At 37.4% G+C, this 19794-nt stretch overlaps 3 protein-coding genes across 7 annotated transcripts; 1 reads left to right on the plus strand and 2 right to left on the minus strand.

Moving 5' to 3' along the window:
- Positions 1–66: 66 nt before the first annotated feature.
- On the minus strand, positions 67–11026 carry LOC149729410 (O-acyltransferase like protein-like). Of its 2 annotated transcripts, none has more exons than XM_089886449.1 (14): positions 10445–11026; positions 10051–10166; positions 9498–9640; positions 9063–9244; positions 8440–8567; positions 7905–8075; positions 3691–3880; positions 3164–3332; positions 2681–2763; positions 2362–2487; positions 1782–1941; positions 1071–1260; positions 551–709; positions 67–361 (listed from the first exon to the last, which is right to left on the minus strand). In XM_089886449.1, the coding sequence occupies exons 1-14, from the start codon at positions 10702–10704 to the stop codon at positions 162–164; spliced, it is 2277 nt and encodes a 758-aa protein (XP_089742575.1). In that variant the 5' UTR covers positions 10705–11026; the 3' UTR covers positions 67–161. The 2 variants fall into 2 exon arrangements, with proteins under 2 accessions (XP_089742575.1, XP_089742574.1); XM_089886448.1 differs by having other exon boundaries at positions 8440–8585.
- On the plus strand, positions 4785–7379 carry LOC149729411 (uncharacterized). Of its 2 annotated transcripts, none has more exons than XM_089886459.1 (5): positions 4785–5403; positions 5490–5634; positions 5935–6196; positions 6458–6644; positions 7157–7379. In XM_089886459.1, the coding sequence occupies exons 1-5, from the start codon at positions 5106–5108 to the stop codon at positions 7306–7308; spliced, it is 1044 nt and encodes a 347-aa protein (XP_089742585.1). In that variant the 5' UTR covers positions 4785–5105; the 3' UTR covers positions 7309–7379. The 2 variants fall into 2 exon arrangements, with proteins under 2 accessions (XP_089742585.1, XP_089742586.1); XM_089886460.1 differs by having other exon boundaries at positions 4787–5403; positions 6458–6661.
- Positions 11027–11174: 148 nt separating the features above from the next.
- LOC149729412 (complement component C6-like) lies at positions 11175–19236 on the minus strand. 3 transcript variants are annotated; one of them, XM_089886453.1, is made up of 13 exons: positions 19078–19234; positions 17147–17183; positions 16604–16715; positions 16112–16218; positions 15688–15832; positions 15236–15386; positions 14827–14965; positions 14513–14624; positions 14087–14222; positions 13468–13658; positions 13047–13169; positions 12219–12382; positions 11175–11761 (listed from the first exon to the last, which is right to left on the minus strand). In XM_089886453.1, exons 1-13 carry the CDS (start codon positions 19101–19103, stop codon positions 11558–11560), a joined length of 1647 nt encoding a protein of 548 aa, XP_089742579.1. In that variant the 5' UTR covers positions 19104–19234; the 3' UTR covers positions 11175–11557. The 3 variants fall into 3 exon arrangements, with proteins under 3 accessions (XP_089742579.1, XP_089742578.1, XP_089742577.1); XM_089886452.1 differs by lacking the exon at positions 17147–17183 and having other exon boundaries at positions 19078–19236; XM_089886451.1 differs by lacking the exon at positions 19078–19234 and having other exon boundaries at positions 17147–17545.
- Between the last annotated feature and the right edge of the window lie 558 nt (positions 19237–19794).

Genomic DNA, 19794 nt, shown 5'->3' on the forward strand with positions numbered 1-19794 from the left:
CACAATATATTAATCCGCCTGGTCCAAACAAAATTTCATTAGAAAAATCCTGCAGCCTGTAAGTAGTTTTACGATAGATTATGCTCTCAACAAATAGGACAACAAAGTTCGGAAAACGACGCGGTAACTTTAGTCCTTCGGTCGAGATAATTTTCTCCAAGTCAAAACATTGATTCAGCGTTGACATTACATTTAACCTCTTCGTTATAATCTTTTGCGGTAATGTTCTCGCTTGGAGCATCATCAATTTTTATTTTCGCCTTTGGAGGGGGCTGCAGCAACATCTTTTGTAACCGAAGGAGCGGCCATTCCACGCACAGTGACACCAAGAAAGAGAAACTAAACGTGATTACCAAAGTACCTGCATACGGGGCACATGCATTACGTCACATAAGTTTTATCTCTTCGAATACAGTATCGAAGAGTAGCCTATGGCAAATAAAAAAAACCAACGGAATCTATTTTGTAGTAAACGAGTGGTTAAAAACAGGTTAACGTCTTACTATACTTACCAGCACCGCCTACTAAAGATACCGTGTGGGCTACTTACCTAAGTAAATATACACCATGTTGACCAGCGAAAAGTGAAGTAACACCTCTTGCACGCAGATGTACCAGTACAGCACCAACAGATGTATAAGGTAAGCGGTATATGTGAGACGACTGAAGGGTTGGAATATTGGGTGGCTGAGTATTCGCGTCACAGGACCTTAAATAATATTTTAATTCTAGCATATATTTTAACATTTAACTCTAGCATATATCCACGTTTTTCATTAGCTCGTTCAATTAGGGTAACAAAACAACTCTGACCAAAATCCACGGCGTGTCCCATCGTATAGGACCTTTATTCCTTTTAGTCGTATTTTATATTATGGCGGTCCGACAACGTACTATGGGCGCTCTATAATAGGAGTATACCGACCTTATAAAGGTACCGTTCTGCCATTAGGACCACCCAAAGCACGTAATTTTAGCGCTGGGTCTTTAAATCTTATGTTTCCCCGTAATTTTTTTCTACGTAGCAATTAAAGAGTCACACAATGTTATTCGTTTTGAAGCACTCATACCTCCATATCCATTAGTGCACGCGATGACGACCCAAGACAAACATAAAGCCCATAAAGGTCGACACACCGCCAGATAAAAAGCTGACACATTTGGTTCCAGTGTCCCCAATACTTGAACGGTGCCGATCAGTCCATACACAAGAGCTAGACCAGTTCCCGATGCTACAACCCAACCACATAACACTATAATCTATAAAGGCGGTAACTGGTATAAGCGGGCAGAAGGAATATAACGCCAATTCATGTCAAAACTTTTGAAGTTGCACGCACGCAAAAATGAGTAAATGACATCATTTAATAAAGTGCGTTTAGCAGTTAACACCAAAATATATCATACTTTTAGATTTCATGGATAACGTGACAAGATAATACCGGGTGAGGAGAACAAAGAACATTCAAAAAATTATAAAACCAAATCCTCACGATTGCCATATACCACTGTTATAATTGTTTACAACACGATCATGATATTTAGACAGTATGTGCTAAAGGTGTCCCGTCACCCCCCCACCCTAGTATATCTGATATTTTGATCTGTGTTTTTTTTACCAATTAACAACACTCTTTTAGAATCAGGAATATGCGGCAAAATGATTAGGTAAATATTCTTTGTTTACTATATATTAAATGGGAGCATAATAAAACAAAATGAAATCATGGGCTATCTTGCCCCAGCAGACTACAATATAAAATAACCAAGTTTAAAAATACCTTATTCATTTTAATTCTTTTCATGGTGTAAAGTAAATACCCGGTCATCATACCGATAACATATACCCCTATCCTGCACCAAGGGGTGGTGTATGTATCGGTCTTGTAACGATCAGCATAAGTTACTTCGGCCGATGTGTTTACCATAAACCTTCCAAATCTGTGTGGTAAAGAGAATCTCAGTTTGTTGGTTGTCGTACTTTTATTGCCGCTGTGTTCAACCCCGGAAAAAGTAAAGATGTGTCATATAAGCATGTTAATACCTGTATAGTAGGGTGGGAAGACATGGGACACATTTTTAATCTATTTTCTTGTCCCATTTGGTAGTAAACAAAGAACATTGAAAGAATTATAAAACCGTATCCTCACGACTCCAAGGACCGTTGTTAATTGTTTAAAACACGATCAAGATATATATGGATACTATATGCTAAAGGTGTTTCGTCTTCCCCACCCTACTATACATGTGTATATGGGTCTTTATTAGTACAGTATAATCTACAAAGCTAATAACAAAGTATATACAGTTTAAACTCATATCCAGTAAACTTAAGTTGTAAGTTCAAGTATCTCAACATACATTGACATGTATAAGTTAACGCCAATTGGTGTCGGTTGTAAGTTTGTTTCCTTTGACAGGACGCCAGTTATTAAAGTGCTTCCGATAAGTAGGACCATCATAACCAAAAACCCGAACGTTTTAGACCTACAGGAAAGCGTAAAATTAAAGTTATATTTATTTTAAAATTTTAGGGCTGGGGTGAGCTTATAGTCTATTTCTTCGAATTTGAGTATGCAGGCGAGTTTTATGAGTTCACATTAGTTCTAAAATACTGTTATAGACCCTAATAAAGCGGCCTTCCATGTTATGACGTAATGCTGAAGTAATATTAGTTCACCTGTACAGAAGAATTAGAATAAACGGAGAGAGAAGATAAAACTGCATGTCATTTGCCAAATACCAACTCCAACCAAAACATTGCTGCAAATGCAAGGTATATAGGCTGAATTAGATAAGTTGGAACATATCTTCTACAATAGAGATGTGAACTAAGCAACGCTAATATCAATTAAGGTGATACAGTTTAACTCGTGGGTTTAATTTACAGAATGGAATAAGGGGCATATACATCGAATTAAACCGAGCGTGACGGAACAAAATCGGTCCGTACAATATAGAAGTCCTGTTTTATACACTTCGTGCCCCTTACTATAGTAATCACTTGGTGGGTGCACGGCCTACTAAAGATACGGCCTGATAATTCACACCTTACGTTTTACCTTATAATTCAAACGTAAAATGAGAATTATCCTATAGTAGGCCGTATCTCTATATAGTAGGCCGTGGTATACGATTGTAGGCTAATTATCTGCATATATACCTGGGCCTCGGCTGGGTAAAGGTTATTAAAGTAGAGAAGATTCGCAAACCAAACGTCTTTGCACGAGTTGTACATCACAGAAGCTAAGTCGTTCCAGTAAGGACCGTATCCGAAAAACTTGTATAGACTCATTGAGAACAGAAGAAGAAACGCGTATACTGGAGTCAGTCTAAAAGGTTTTAAAAGTAGTTCACCGTACTCAGTTACTAAGTGTATTAGGAAATGAATGAATGACACCTCTTGGTTTTCGTATGGCGGGGCAACGACAGTCGTTATAACACGGTTGTTCTGTTTCATACATCTCGAGCCCGCTTACGAGTTACCACGTATGCCACTGTGTCGGTATAGTTAATTTCTGGCCAGTTAAGTGGCGGTATATATCTCTTTCGTCTAACGTAGTTCTTGCTCTTTCCCGACTTTTATCCTAACTACTGAAATAATAGCTGCGACCTATCATTCGCTCTCTTGTCCTCTATGGTAGAGAAACATATATGGCCACAATGGTAGCATCACAAAAGTTAATGTACCTGAGATAACGTTGCAAATACATTAGAGGAATATTAATCTTTCCATTTGAATTGTTTAGATGTTTAATGCCCAGATAAGCGACAAGTAAACCGCTCAAGAAAAAGAAACTGTCCACTGAAAATGTTCCGTTACTTAGCGCTTGGACCTCACCGTGTGCTTTGTAGTAATCGTTCGAATATACTGGGTTATCTGTAATAAAACACGGGTTTGTAAGTATTGTACTGTAAGGTAACTATTGTATCCTGCTTCCACACCTAATACCTTATGTTTACTAAGCGTATTTACCAATTAATTAACAACGTTCTTTTAAATGAAGTGATGAATGAAACTTGCTTTATCCTCGCGTGGGCGAAAAACGATAGTCGTTATAACATGGGTGTCCATAGGCATACACTTCGTGTCAACTTACGAGTTACCATGTATGTTACTTTGTAGATGATTATTTTTTTGTGGATTTTTTAATTTTTTCATGTATGACTGGTAGTTTGAACGACCCATTAGTGACCACTGGGTAGGAGCAATTACCGTTAAGTGTCTTGCCCAAGGACACATACGCTCACAAATGAAAGCAACGACGACCATCGAACCCATCACCCATGGGTTAATAAAGGCAGACACGCTAACCAACTGTGCTACGCGGCGCCGGACAAATATGATTACTTTATAAAGGCAATCGACTAACCCTGTATTTAATGGCGGGATTTATATAGAGTATAGGGTGGGGAAGACATGTTTTCTCTATTTATCTTTGGTTTGGTCGAGCGAAGGAAAAGTTGAAGGTAATCATGTATGGTATGTGCGATTTTTGCCTGGTAGTTACAAGCCATGTTTGGATCATGTTTAGTATTATACCGCATGTTTGGGAAAAACCTAAAAGTAATTTGTATTCCACGTCAGTTCTGCGAGCTGCGCATATAACATTTCTTCTAAATGCGTTATCTGCTCATAAAAAAAGTATGTTTGTATAATTCCTTTTTAAAAAATAAGAAATATTGAATTAAACTAATAACCCTTTTGTTGCGGTTGCGCTGTCTTTGCTGATATCTAAATTCTTTGATCTGTTCATTTTTGCGCCATTTCTTTGTAGTTCCTCCTGCTGTGCCCGCTGAGGCGTGATCAAGGAACGGCCCTCAAGGGAAATAGTTCAAACGTTGGAAGCGATAAGAGGAACGGCAGTTTACTTACTTGGGTTCTTTTTTAAACTGAGTATTGAAGAAATTGCAGATGTTGTGTGGGAAAAATAATTACATGGTTACTTTTTACTTTTAGAACTAATATATAGACTTTGTATCTGCATTATTGTTGTATAGAAATTCGAACTAAATGAGCTGTATTACGTATCAGTGTAAAATAGTCTAATAATTAGTTTTTATGACCGAGTTGTTCCTTATGAGTATGTAAAAGGTTTAAAACAATGCCTCGTTTTAAAAGTAAGCGTACAAATTATAAACGAATGTCAGAACTTGGGCGTTCACAACGATATGTAAGAAGAAAACAGCAGATGTTATTGTCAACAAAAGCAACCCCGCCACCATTGGTTGTCAATGATTCCCATTTATCAAGCAATGAAAGTAGTTCTTCTGATTACTCTTCGTGTGACGTTGAATCGTCATCGCGTCCGAATTCGTTTGTTTATAAAGAAAAGGTCAGTGACCAACAGCCATGTAAAGAAAAACAGGATATAAACAAGTGCAAAATATTGTGCCAAGCAAGTAAGTATGGTTTTGGTACTGTTTTGGTTATTTTAATTTTAAAGTTAATGTTCATTTTTATTTATTTGTTTTCATTGTGTTTTTAGATACACATGAAAAATGCTTGAAAAAGGCACATGAAAGAAAAGAGTCGTCATCTGAATCATCAGAATCAGATTGCATTGAAGGTGAAACAGAGGAATTTACATCACCACGATTGTGCAGATCTGAAAGTGGGATTCTGCAACCCAGGTGAAGCAACTATTGTAATAGTGGTGTGGAGGAGATGTGACACCCTTAGCACATAACATCCAAACACCCTGACCATGTTTTAAACAAATAATAACGGTCTATGGGAGTCGTAAGGATACGGTTTCATATTTCTTTGAATGTTCTTTGTTTACTACCAAATGGGATGAGAAAATAGTATAAAAGGTGTCCCATCTTCTCCCATTCTACTATATATTAAATAGGTTTTGCATCATATTTAGGATCAGCCATCTTAAGTAGTAATATGAACACAAACTAAGATGTACTATCCAAAATTTACAGTTTGAAGTCACCACAAAGTTCAGCTGCTAATAAAACAAAATTGTTGATCCCCTTTCCGTCAAACAAGGAAAAGTCTGTACTTTTAATGCAAGTTGGCGATATCAGCAGAAGAATTACTCGGTTGGAGAATTTGGTTTCTACGGTTCAAGAGACGTTAAACAATATGCAAAAAAAGAACAAAACCTCAAATCCTAAGCTATTGAACCTTGCTAGTCCAGCATCTACTCACGAGGAATTAGATGCCACATTAGGAAGTCTTACGGTATGTTGTTTTCAATACTGTAAAATATGGTAGTTATCAGAGACTTCTTGTTTTGAAAACCCGAGTTCTCATTACGCTAATGCCATTTTCTTGCTTGTTTATTTGAACCGCTGTCACACATGTTACTGTGTGTACCCTGATTATTCATGAGTATCGTAACCTAATCTAGGGGGGAATGCATACCCTGTAGGCCTGCAGTATTTACTCTACTTTCAATAGAGTAACTTAAGGTGGATATTTATTTTGGTTCTTTTTAAACAGGATGATGACATTGCTGCGCTGGGGCGGCACATCACGAAAGATTCTTTAAGATCAACAGTCAGAGGATTCATAAAATCATTGATGAAAAAATCTGTTGCTGAAACATTTTCATGGAATGGCCTTGGTCATGGAAGACGACATATTAAGCTGGCATTTCGCGATCACAAAATATACACAGTGCTAACAAGTAAATTGTACTGAATCGTAAGTTAGGACACACCTCTGAAGCAATAGTGCTGATGTTTTCTCATGAAAAGTCTCATGTGTTGCCGTTTAAGATTTCTCATTCAAAATATAAAGTGCTTTTTGTAAGAGTGTTACAAAAAAACTAATATAAAATTTAAATAACATTTTTTAAATGTAAGTTTTTAGCATGGTGTTACACTGCGATTTATAAAACGTGCTACTGCGGTGCGAGGTTAGCGACCCAATTTGTCTCTGTCCAAGCTTAGTCCGGCAATACATTGCATTTTTAATGATAGCGGGACTCGTATAATTACTCCATTCAAAAGTCACACCATATTTTGGCAGTTTACCGCTTGCATTCAATCTGAACCACTTAATAGAGCCAAAAAGAAAATTCATCCTATCTCGCTCCAGGACGATTGTGTGTTTCCTTTTATAACATTAACCATAATTTATATTTATATAGAATCAATATAACAGCTATGTACTTGTAATGCTTCCCTACATTTCCAGGTGTGCTGCATGGCACACGATTCAAAACTTCCACGCATGCGGAGATAGGGGATGCGACAACGCGTGTTTTAAGTTTGGTTGGAGACTGGGAAGGTGGAAGGACGGCCAGAACAAAAGTTCTCCTAAGTAAAGTGGGAAAAAAAGAGAACTAAAAGGAAGATAAACAGTGACATTTTTGTTTCCCGCTGCGCTTTTTGTAATACATTCTTTCGTTACTATCAAACTGTGTTTTTTAATGCGATATATATTATATATCACTAACCTTGTTACGACAGGGAACCATATTTAGGCTTTTATTAGATTATGCCTGCGTATTATTATAGCTGCCTGTATATTGGTTTACAATCGGCGCGCCAGCTTTGGTCCGTCATTGGATATGTCTCTTTTAGTCGGAAAATAGGGGGATACCTGGTTGGTGCATGTTTGTTCCGCATTTGGCGGCCAACCATACGAATATTAAAAAACAATCGAGGCCCGGGGAAAATATTCTTTATAAAGACAGCGGACCTACCTTGTATCTAATGGCTGGACTTATAAACAGTATTAGTATACTATAGGGTGGCGGAAGACGGCACACGTTTACATACTGTCCAATTATTCTACATACTGTCCAATTATTCTGATCGGGTTTTAAACAACTGTCTATAACTCTATAACAACAGTCTACTACCAAATAGGACGAGAAAATAGCACGGAGTGTTCAATCTCCCCCCACCCTACTATCTCTTACAACCACATATCAACTTACCAATAGCGTTCATTGGTATATAAAGAACATGGGCTACGATCACCCAAGTTGTGCTCAAAGCACGTAACCCGTCAAGAAGCGGCAATGTTCCTTCTTTTACCTTCATGCTTGTAAGTAGCTTAGCGTTTGAAATCATTGAAAAACAAGAAAGAACTTTCCAAATGGTTATTGCTGTAAAAGTGTTTGGTTATACAAACTGTTTTTGCCGGACATATTAATTGTATATTAGATAAAACAATGGCAATAATTATATTAGGGTTGGGGAAAACGGGACACCTTTAGCGCACAATATCCAAATATGATGTTGGGGTGTTTTAAACAAATAACAACAGTCTATGGGAGTCGTGAGAAAAAGGTTTCCCAACCCCACTATATATGTTAATTGAATTAATAACCGGCCTTAATTCTAACAGGATGCATATTTAATAATGACATGGGCCATGCAAACTACAACACTTGTGGAAGATATAATAGGCAGGGTGTAAAGTACAATATAAATAAAGAACCAACACAAATAAATAGCCTGAATAAATACCTTGCTGTTTGCGATGAGGTTTGTTTGTACTGTGGTCCTGATACCGCACACTTTGTACCGAGTTGTTTGTGTAGAATTCGTATGCGGTGCCAATAATAACCAGCACAAGAAATAGACAACAAATAACTCTGGAACAATTTATAGTACTGTGGGGTAAGATGGGATACCTATCCAAATCAACTGATGGTATTTTAAACAATAAACAACGGTATTTAGGAGTCGTGAAGATAAGGTTTTATATTTTTTTAATATTCTTTGTTTACTACTAAATGGGACGAGAAAATAGAATAAAAAGGTGTTCCATCTTTCCCCAGCCAATCATACAATTGGTTCTATACATATGTTAACTCTATACGTATCGTATAGTAGTTGTAAATTAAACGGGCCGTAATAATATGCAAAAGTTTAAAATAGAAACGTACAAAACATACTAGTTATAAGAGGTGACTGGTTAACCTGAGATATATTTAGTATTACAAAGGCTTTTGTATAATAACTTACACGTAAAATACTTATTGTAAAATACGTATACAACACGTATTGAATAAAAAAATGTAAATGATAATCCTATACAGAAGTTTTACAATGGCCTATATGCAAATTATTAGATGTAAAATACTTACATTGCAATAATATCAATTATGTCAATCCGTGTGATCGGCAGTGGGCATGAGGTCTCAATTATTTCAGGCAAAATTACCATCGACGTAAGTTCTTCGATTATAGTTGCCACTGCAGTGTCTGTGCACGATATTGGGAAACATGATCCCCAACTCATAGCTAATGGTATTCCAGGGTGTTCTACCTAAATAGAACGTTATGAGAATATTTATGAATTACTTGCAAAATATAGAGCTCAGCACGCGGGGCGGCACAACGACAATCGTTATAAAACGTGCTTTGTACGTAATGCAGGCGAGTTATCGCGATTAGATTAATAGAAGAGAATTAGCAGCTAAATGACAGTCGTTGATAACACGTTACTGGTCAAAACTATACTTAAGTAAAAGTGAAAAATAAAAGCTTGGTTGCTAAACACATAATGTTAACCTGCATACCGGTCTCTGCTTCCCCATATATGTATTGCACCATTTTCCACTGACGTATGGACCACGTGACTTCCAGCATTCATAATAATGACCAGCCCATCTTACGTTGCCTTCCAATATTCCACTTTCAGGTATCGCCCATGAATCTAACACTGTATTAACATAAAAGGAAAGTTTAATGAATTAAATGTTTCTCTGGCTCTGTTCTCGCGCTAATGAAGTTGGGCGATCCTCGTAACGAAATAACATTCCGGTTTAATGGAAACGAAATACGTATCAGACAAAGTCAAGTAAAACAAATAATAGGCTACAAGTGTATATATAGTAGGGTGGGGGAAGATGGGGCACATTTAGCACTTAATATCTAAATATCCTGATCGTGTTTTAAACAATTAACAACGGTCTATCAGAGTCGTGAGGATATAGTTTCATAATTATTTGAATGTTCTTCGTTTACTACTAAATGGGTCGAGAAAATCGAGTTAAAACTGTCCCATTTTCCCCCACACTACTGTACGTAACATGTTCCATAACGGTTGTATTGTGTCTTTAAGACTCTTACTTTGTAAAGCGTATACCCCGTTACTACTGACATTAGTCGCATCTTCCAACACAATGCGCCACTGGCCCAAGCATTGTTGCACTTCTTCATCGTATTTAGCGACTTGATCCAACATTCTGTATTCAGGGAGAAATTAAGTCGATGAAAGCGACAGTGGTCTATATGCGCATGGATGGGGTGATATGAACGTTCATGGTTTCATTCTCTTTTACCTTTCCTTTATATAGTAAATTTAATTTAAATAATCTCCAGTAAAGGCGTTGTTAATTGTTAAACGTACAATTAGGCAACATGGGGTACTTTGTGATAACGGTATCCTTCTTATTTCACAGTATACTTTACTACAGTGCAAACTAAGCAAAATTTAAATCACCTCTTTAAATTAGAACCTTACTTTTTAATCACAGAATGCAATCCACCATCATCAGCTTGTTTATGTTGATGCACGCCATGCAAAATATCTGCGAGGTCTAACTTCCAGTCAGCATGGCCTGCCTTCTCCACTGCTCTGCCTATCTTGGCAACATCTAATACTGGGTTGTATCCTTTATTTGGAAAACTAAGTTGCTTCTCAGCGTGCGCGCTTGCACAAACGAAAAATGCTGCACCAATTATTACAATGCGAAAACGCTCTTCGCTGAGTTGCAGGTTCATTATATCCTAAAGACCTAAAACGTCGAAATGATATTGTTAAAACTTTAAAGTGCTGTATGGACCACTTCAGTCATATGCACATACAATATTTAAACAGTGCAATAATGTACAAAGAAGCACTCGAAAAAATGATACGGTAATACTCTTATCTTACTAATTGGACTGTTTGTTTGCCCTGCACTCAGTGCTACTGTTGGTTTTAAGCAATGCCGTATCATAGTATCCACGCATATTGTGTGTGTGCCCAAACTATAATGTTCCAAACTATTAGTTTGTTTTTAATTCATGCATACAGTTGCATTAAAAACTAATGTATATCTAGTAAACAAATAATGAATGCATAATGACTTATTTATCACCACGTAGCGGAGCAACGACAGTCGTTACAACACTGGTGTTCTGTTTCATACATCTTGCGCCCGCTTACAACTAAATCTGTAGTTTGTTTTAATTGCTGTCCAATACAATCATATGGTTCAACATTGTGTAATGTATCGGTTATTGTAGTCAGAGTTGCAATATATTGTACAAAGCTATAGAAGCAGAAATATGAAAACGCAAAAAGCAATGGCTTTGGTATATCAAATGAAAGAATCAGTGCGTACATATCACAGTAGGCCTACAGCCGGTATTCGAGTAATTTATATCGGTAAGAGGTTATAGAGTAATAGTGGCGTATATACAACCTTATTATAGGGTGTCGTTTGTTGCCACCTGTAGTAGGTTGGTCTCTTGAAGTTGGCTACCAGAAACCGCAATATCATTTAGAATATTTAAATGGATTACACTTTAACAAATTATAAGTTTTTGAGCCATTGTGTAGTCATTGTCAAGAAGTAAGATGAGAATTCTTTCATCTCTCGCATGAACTACCACCATGGCCAGCAGAACACAAACACTTGCAAGTCATCCCACCGTCCACTACCACAGCTCGACCACCATTTGCGCATACTCCTTTACATTTAGATGGCGTGTACTTGGACAAATAGTCAAACAAGGCACGTTCCAAGTTCTGCCGTTTCACTTGGTCCGAAACAACGGATGAAATAGGGCTTAACTGTAAAGAGATAAGTTTAAACTGTGATATATTGGTACAGCTGATGGTTGCCGCAATATGTTGGGTATGTGTGTTATTAAACAAACGGTGCTTTAGCCTTCGGTGGTGGCCGGGAAAAGCTCAAACAAATATAGTATATAGGGTGGGGAAAGATGGGACACACTTTTATTTTATTTTCTCGTTCCGTTTGGTAGTAAACAAAGAACATTGAAAGAATTATAAAACCATATCCTCACGACTCCCATATAGACCAACACGATCAGGATATCTGGATACTATAAGCTGAAGGCCCACAACGACAATTTTAACACGGGTGTTTCGTTTCATACACCTCGTGTTAGTTTATCAGCTACCATACCGTAAAGGTAACTTTATGGGTGAATTATTCAGCCAGTTATGAAAACTAGGATTTCTCTATCGTTCCCAATGAGATAAACAATACGTTATGTAAACTTACAGAAAAATCGATGACAGCAGGATTGTGTTTGATTGTTTCCACCCATGCGTCATAATCGTTACTGTTTGGAACATTATTCGCAAAGAAAGCAAGTGAAGCTGCTTTATCTGAATACCCGCCTACTACGTTTGAAATAACTTCTTTTGCCGCCAGAGTGAAGCTACCTGTATATTGTATGCTTTATGTTTACATAGATTACTACAACATCGCTACAATCGTTTTCGTTACAATTTGTCGCTGTTGTGTTATTATCACTATCGTGTTGTAAACTTTATATGCAATAAAAAAAATAAAAAAAAGATTACTACAACATCAATATATTATTTCCCATCGCTTATTTAATAAATTTACTTTATTTCTGCATTCGAAGAAATAAATAAATAGTTATAGTAGGGTGGGGGGAGATGGGACACCTTTCACACATAATAACCAAATATCCTGATCGTGTTTTAAACAATTAACAACGATCTGTGGGAGCCGTGAAGATAAAGTTTTATAAAAAATCGTTGAATGTTTGTTTACTACCAAATTGGAAGAGAAAATAGATTGAAAAGGTGTCCCATCTTCCCCCACCCTACTATATGTTATATATTTGTTATGTTAAGGGTAAGATGGGAAATGTTTTCATTCTATCCTACTCGGTATTAAACAAAGAACATTTACGCAACTGTATAATGTTGATATCCTTGAGACTCTGATAGAGAGTTGTTCCTAAAAACACAGGTAAAAACAAACACACTGGGAAAATGAGATATTATATGTGCTGACGCCGGACGGTATCCCATCCTACACCACAGTGTACTAAACTAACACCAGCCATACACTTACCGTTGTATCTTCGCGACATTACATTTGTCGAGCACTTATTGGTGTCACCGCCAAACGTAAACTTCAATAGACGGAAAGTCGCCTCAGTTTTTAGACAATTCTTTTGTTCTTCGTGTGTTAAACCTGAATGGGTTGCATAAAGCTTAAAAGTAACGCTAATATATATCACGATTTTTGATAACTTAATGTAGTATACAGAGTGGGAGAAGATGGTACACTTTAAGCAGTACAACTTGTTCTATCCTTGCGTGACAGGCAGCGACATTGGTTATAACACGGGTGTTCTGTTTTTATACACTTTATATATGCCCGCTTACGAGTGACAGCGTATGTCACTTTTTAGTTATTAGTTCTTTTGCATGACCGACAATTTAGACAACCAATAATGAACCATAGACAGGTAAAGTCGACCGGAATATACCTGATTCTTCCAACTCTTTTTTAGAATATCGATAAATAAATTCATATCTTGCTCCCAACGTTCCAGAAGAATAGAAATGGGTCCCAAAATCTGCCAGTACTTCAGCATACTTGATATGATCGTATCCGTCTGGTAGCTCGAGTAATCGTTGGCGGAATTGATACGAAAGAAGGAAGTTTCGTCGAAGAGTTCTGCACGGCAGGATATATAAAGATTAGAGTGGGGAAGATGGAACATCGTTTCATTCAAATATTTCGTCCCTTTTGAAGTAATCAAAGAACATTTAAAGAACTATAAAACCTTACGACTCCCAAAAACACGATCAGGATATTTAGATATTATGTGCTAAAGTTATCCCATCCTCTCAACCCTACTTATATATAGGTTCCTATATAATATATAGGTTTCTAAGCGCTCGTTCGGTTATACTGTTGGTAAACCAAGTTAGTTTTATCGTTACATAGGTCACATCACCCACAAAGTTACATGTATAGTAAATTCCAAGCGGACACGAGGTGTATGAAACAAAACACCCGTGTTATAACGACTGTCGTTGCCACGCCACGCAGGAATAAATAAGTAGGATCGCTATCTTTAACAGTTTAGTTAAAAATCTTACCTGAACTGCGACAACACAATATTGCTGTGGATTTTAAAATACTTTGCATCGCTCGATGCCCCCTGTCGAACAACACGAAGCGTTTTCTGATTTTTTGTATTTGTTGCTCCACCACTAACACTGTATATATCTCCGTCTGTTTTAATAGAGTCAGAGTTAAGACGGAAACAGTTTGAATATACAACCATTGGTTCTATATACAGTACTGTGGGGTGGGATGAATGCTGTAAGTACGTAATATTCCATATTTTTCTAATCGAGCTGTATAAATTGTCAACCAAGCTGTATAAATTGTGTATAAACTGTCAAAAAACAACAAAAACATATTTTGTTATTACTATTATTTCCCGCTACACGAGGACAAACAAGTTTCATTCGTTTCCTCAACCATTTATTCATTCTCACACAACCAACCACAACACTTACAAGTGAATGAAGACTTGGGTTCAAGTTTACGCGTAACGTCACCCTGCTGAGAATCCAAAAATTCTTTCGAGCTGTCGTATGACGTAATCACGAATGACGTATCTGCACTAACCTATGACGTAACATAGTTAAAATGTCAGCAGTATTAAAGAACATCCAAAATAATTACCCACAAAGTGCTTAAAATGTGGTAAACTTGAGGGCACAAGGTGTATGAAACCTATGTTATAACGAATGTCGTAGCCCCGCCATGTACCGGTGAATATGTATTATTCTTTTTATAGGTAATATGTATTTAACATCACATAACTCACTTGGAACCGAAACGTTTGAATATTGGCAGGAACTCTAAACTTCTTATCATGTTCACCACTCCTCACAGTGTAACAACGACCGTTGTATCGCTGGTTGTCCAATATTGTCCCAATCTCTTCACCAATCGTTATGTCGTATCTGTTTGAATTTTACATTTTGTCGTATATCTGTTTTTATAATAGACCCATTAAATACACTTTGTAGGCCTTGCAGTTTTATGTTTGAAAAAAAAGAATGTTTTCAAAGTGGTTTTAGTTTTTTTTATGGTTTTCTGTGGGCCTCTATCACCTCAAACCACAAAGCAATCCATGTTGAACGTTATATATAATAGTCATTAACTTGTCTGTGTATTTGTATGGTATCTATATTGGTACACAATGCGCTTTATTGTCATACTATCCCACTTACCCAGCGCCAGCTATATCGATAGTTGGTATTTCTTTATAGCTTTTACCACCGCATGGCGACCTGACGTTTTCTCCACAGTTTTCTTCGTCCGAGTTATCTGTGCAATCGTCGTCTCCGTTGCAACGCAGGTTGGGCCGTATACAGGTTAGTTCTAATGTGGAATATAATGTCATTGTCAATCTTAAATCATGAATGCATTAGTCAGTGTTTGGTTGTTGCAAGCGCTATTATGCGTTTAGGCAAAATATGTGGCGGGTATTTAGCGCCGTGACACGATGGTTAACGTGCCTGTCTACCGCCTAGTGCTGGGTATGGGTTCGAGGCTCGACACTGTTACCATTATAAGCGTCTGTGTCCTTGGGCAGGATAGTTTTTGCCCAAATAGTTTTCCAAATAACAATTGTCTAAAATGCCCAGGGTTTGAAGCATGACGAAATAAACTAATATTGTACCATCTGCGCATGCAAACGTTTCATCAGGACATTGAAACAGCGGGCAATCTTCCTCGCTGAGGCAATTGTAATCTGAATTAAACTCTCCTCCTATACAAGCTTGTCCACCAAACATGGATGCTGTTGTAATGTTGCGACTGCGACTCTATTGAGACGGAAATTAATTCAGTGAAAAATATCTTTGTTTAATATATAGCCTACCATCACAAAACATAAATTTGGTTAAAGTTAAAGCAAAGGACATAAAAATTATTAGAAACATAAAAACAATTTAGAAAATTAGAAACATAAAAAGAAATCTAAAACACGTTATGGGTTATGGACGCAAATCAATTTAAAAACATTGATAGTCAATTCCATGGCCCAAACCAAAGGCTTTGATTTCAGTTACAAATATCGACGTTATTAAAGTTTAACCACTCACTCTCCCTCCAGGTGGGCAGGGCGAACAGCTTGACCAAGCTCCCCATTCCCCCCACTCACAGTTAATGGGACATCTATGTTGGTTGCACTTGCCTTTCTGGTGGAGACCTGGAAAGCAAGATTTAAATCATAAAACGTATTTGCTTCAAAAATGTTTTTTGAACATATGGTAGGGTGGGAAAGACGGAACACCTTTACTATTAATAGGACGAGAAAATAAAATGAACAGTTGTCCCATCTTCCCCACCCTACTATATAGACCTGCGTGCAGGAGTTACTGCGCTATTTTGAAGTTCAATTCAACGAAAATAAACTAGAACATCCGTGTTATAACTGTTGTCGGCCAAGTGGGAATAAACAAGTTACATTCATTCATTCAATTAAGTGACAATCAACAAAATTCAAGTATCTTTAGTGTTTGCAATTCTTCATGGGCTAAAAACTGCGAACACTTTCCCAATAGCAAATACGTTTTATGCCACAACCCACCGACCTGGACATCCATTTCCACCATGTGCGGGGTGTCTTATTATCCTCCTTGACCTTGACCTCTCACCGCCAGCGCAACTAACCGAACAAGCTGACCAGGCGCTCCAACTTGAAACCTTCAAAGTAGCGGTTATGGTTAAACTTAGGAGGTTTTGTTTATAAGTAACAGCGTATATAGTTCTGATTTTTAGCAATAACCTATTTGTAAAGATACTATTATGTAATTTGGTAAGTTTTCCTTGTTTACTACCAAATGGGATGATAAAAGGGAACGAAGGCATACAATGACTTACCCCAACCTACCATACATGATATAGTTGGGTGGGAAAGACGGGACACCTTTAGCACGTATACTATCCAAATATCCTGATAGTGTTTTAAACAGTTCACATAGGTCTATAGGAGTCGTGATGATACAGTGTTATAAATCTTTGAATGTTCTTTTACTACCAAATTGGACGATAAAAGAGAACGTAAACAGACTATCTTACCCAAACCTATATAGTACAGTGTTAACGAGCGCACCAAAAGGACACAAGTCGCTTACCGCGCAATGTACTGCCGCCGGAGCATTCTTTCTCCTTCTAAAACGAAATCCTGCCTCAGTGACAACGCACATAAATGCAACGAACAAAATACAACCAATTCCCAAGACCTTCATTTCCGTCGTACTTCGCGTCAAGACTGTTTATGCATACTAATACTACAAGGTTCGAATTTCAAGCGATTTTACTTAAAGTGCGTAAACAGACCCCATGTTACTATTATTTTTGTGGTAAATTCGAAAAGCGACCGTTTTATTAATCCCCAAAATACCTTGCTTATTAAAATTACATGGAGCTATACAGAGAAGACGGAAAAAATTTTCCGCTAGGAGGCGATGACAAATTCGTTTCTCTATTTTATGGGGAGCAGTTAGTTTCACGGTTTATACACATAAGATATAAACCCCTAACCTCTAACCCCTAACACTAACCCCTAACCCCTAACACTAACCCCTAACCCCTAACCTCCCACTCCTAACCCCAAACTCGTCAAACAAAAAAAAACTTGAAAAAAAAAGATAAAAAAAGTATTCCATTGTGCGGGACTCGAACCCGGTAAAAATGAAACAAAGAGAGTTTACGACCGCACGTAAACCGCTACACCACAGACTCGACGACAGTTCACACAACGAAAGAGCGTATATAACCGACCTAATGTGGGAAATATGTTCTTACTAGTGTTTTATGTATTTGGAAAGGTATTTTTATTATTTAATTAATTTGTTTTACACTTATTAACACTTTGTAGTGCTGTTTTGTTCGTTTGTTCGTATTTTTTAATTTAAATAATTACCGCCTCTAGCGGAAAAATTTTTCCGTCTTCTTTGTATAGTCCCATGTATTAAAATTGGTCCAGTATAGGCGTAGATATTCGTCCTCAAACAGTGATCTCTAGCGCTATGTTTTTTTTACTACGAGCTTCGTGAATGTGACGTAGGAACTTACTAGTCACTTCAGCATCTGAATATTTTGGTTCAAAACTGTATAGTTCGAAAGTGCAGACAACTATTTTATCCTCGTCATCAGTTAAATGGTCACTCATTCCCGTTATAAAACACAAAGCTTGTTTACATGCTGCATGGATAATATATATATACTTATCTGTACCAAAGTAAGTGTAGACGTATCTATACATGCTGAAGCTGAGTCTCGCTGAAAACACTGCCTCGCGCCTTTTTGAATGAAATGGCCACGCTTTAACAATTTTGTGACGTGTTTTGTCACGTGGGTAGTACACTTCTCATTTTTTTCGCCACGCAACTTTTAAATCAGTTTTATGAATTTCACGGTGTTTGAACTGGAATATCTTTGGTTATACAGAACCGATTAAAACAAGTAAGGTGTCGTTGGAATAGGAAAAGCACACTCAATCTATTAAAGCGATGTACATTTGAGTGTGCTTAGGTCCTTTAATGGAAGAGTCTATACGTGATGACCCGCACTACAACAAATATACGTCATAAGGGGGGCTTTCTTTAGCTACTTTGAGTTTGGGCATTTACATACTAAAGTTATATATGTGGAAAATCGTTTAAGTGTGCACAGGGTGTTAAAAATGTCGTTGCCCGCCGCGCGAGAATAAACAAGTTACATTTATTCATTTAACTAATCTACCAACGTAATAATACAGATTCTAAAAATGCCAGCAGTCTATAATAACGAAATGAGTAGATTGCCAATATCTAAACTATAGACTGGTACGTGGACGCTCTCGTTTATAACTAATTAAATCCCTCTGTTACGCTTCGGCTATAGGGGTTAATTTTCTACGACTAGATTGGTATGGTCTTTAAACGTGCTTATTATAGAAATTTAGGTAGCCAAAAATTAACAAGCCAATTGGTTTGTTAGGTTTAAAAAGGGATGGCTACGTACCAGTCTGTAGAAATACTTTGTAACTTGCTTAACTGTCCTTATTTCAAAAAAAGCTTACCGCGCAGTGCACAGGTGCTGGGGCATTACGCCTTCGTCTTATACGAAACCCTGCTTCAGTAATACTAAACAAAACTGCAATGCTCAAAATCGCTATCCCCTTCATGGCAACTGCTTAGCTTCTCTTGGTAACTGCACTCTGTACTAAGTCTAAACCGCAAGACTCGAATTTCTCGCGTTTTTACTCAATTGTCTACGTGATAGCGCACAGGTAAACATGTGACGTCACAGCAGCGTCGATTTCTGAAGGCGTTGATTTGACCATTGTACAGCAGACTTTTTAATCACGAAGCGGAATTCAAACGTTGACGTATACATTGTGAGTGGTCGATATCACGTAAGATGTGCATATATGCATTTAAGTACGTGCATATTACAGCATGCGTTATGGTTGTCTTGTATTATAAAGTTAAATGCCGGTTTAAATACCTATATATCGCATTTTAAGCTGCAGTAATCGCTCAGATAACAATAGGACACTCTTGACACAGATTTAGAAAACACAAACTTTTTGTAACTTCGACGACTAACAAGTTGGACAAATACGACACAGTCAGAGTTACAGAAAATATCAAACTTTATGTTTTGTATTACTTTGGTTAACACAAACCGCAATTATTGTGTCGACTACATTTGGCTTATAGATAGTAACTGGTGTTTTCTAACAGCAGCTGCTGTGCGTTATTGAATGATGTACAGGCATATTAATACAGGGTGA

The sequence above is a fragment of the Ciona robusta genome, chromosome 10, assembly GCF_009617815.1.
Source record: "Ciona robusta chromosome 10, ASM961781v2".
In the NCBI taxonomy this organism is placed as follows: domain Eukaryota; kingdom Metazoa; phylum Chordata; class Ascidiacea; order Phlebobranchia; family Cionidae; genus Ciona; species Ciona robusta.

Coding starts and splice junctions, on each gene's coding strand:
- LOC149729412 (XM_089886451.1), bottom strand. CDS start 17,260: ATGAAGGTCTTGGGAATTGGTTGTATTTTGTTCGTTGCATTTATGTGC. Junction 15,833..16,111: donor CCTGCCCACCTGGAGGGAGA/GTGAGTGGTTAA, acceptor CCGTCTCAATAG/AGTCGCAGTCGCAACATTAC. Junction 13,659..14,086: donor ATTGTGTTGTCGCAGTTCAG/GTAAGATTTTTA, acceptor CCTGCCGTGCAG/AACTCTTCGACGAAACTTCC.
- LOC149729410 (XM_089886448.1), bottom strand. CDS start 10,704: ATGAACCTGCAACTCAGCGAAGAGCGTTTTCGCATTGTAATAATTGGT. Junction 10,167..10,444: donor TTGCATTCTGTGATTAAAAA/GTAAGGTTCTAA, acceptor CCCTGAATACAG/AATGTTGGATCAAGTCGCTA. Junction 362..550: donor CATGGTGTATATTTACTTAG/GTAAGTAGCCCA, acceptor CCCCGTATGCAG/GTACTTTGGTAATCACGTTT.
- LOC149729411 (XM_089886459.1), top strand. CDS start 5,106: ATGCCTCGTTTTAAAAGTAAGCGTACAAATTATAAACGAATGTCAGAA. Junction 5,404..5,489: donor CAAAATATTGTGCCAAGCAA/GTAAGTATGGTT, acceptor TTGTGTTTTTAG/ATACACATGAAAAATGCTTG. Junction 6,197..6,457: donor CCACATTAGGAAGTCTTACG/GTATGTTGTTTT, acceptor CTTTTTAAACAG/GATGATGACATTGCTGCGCT.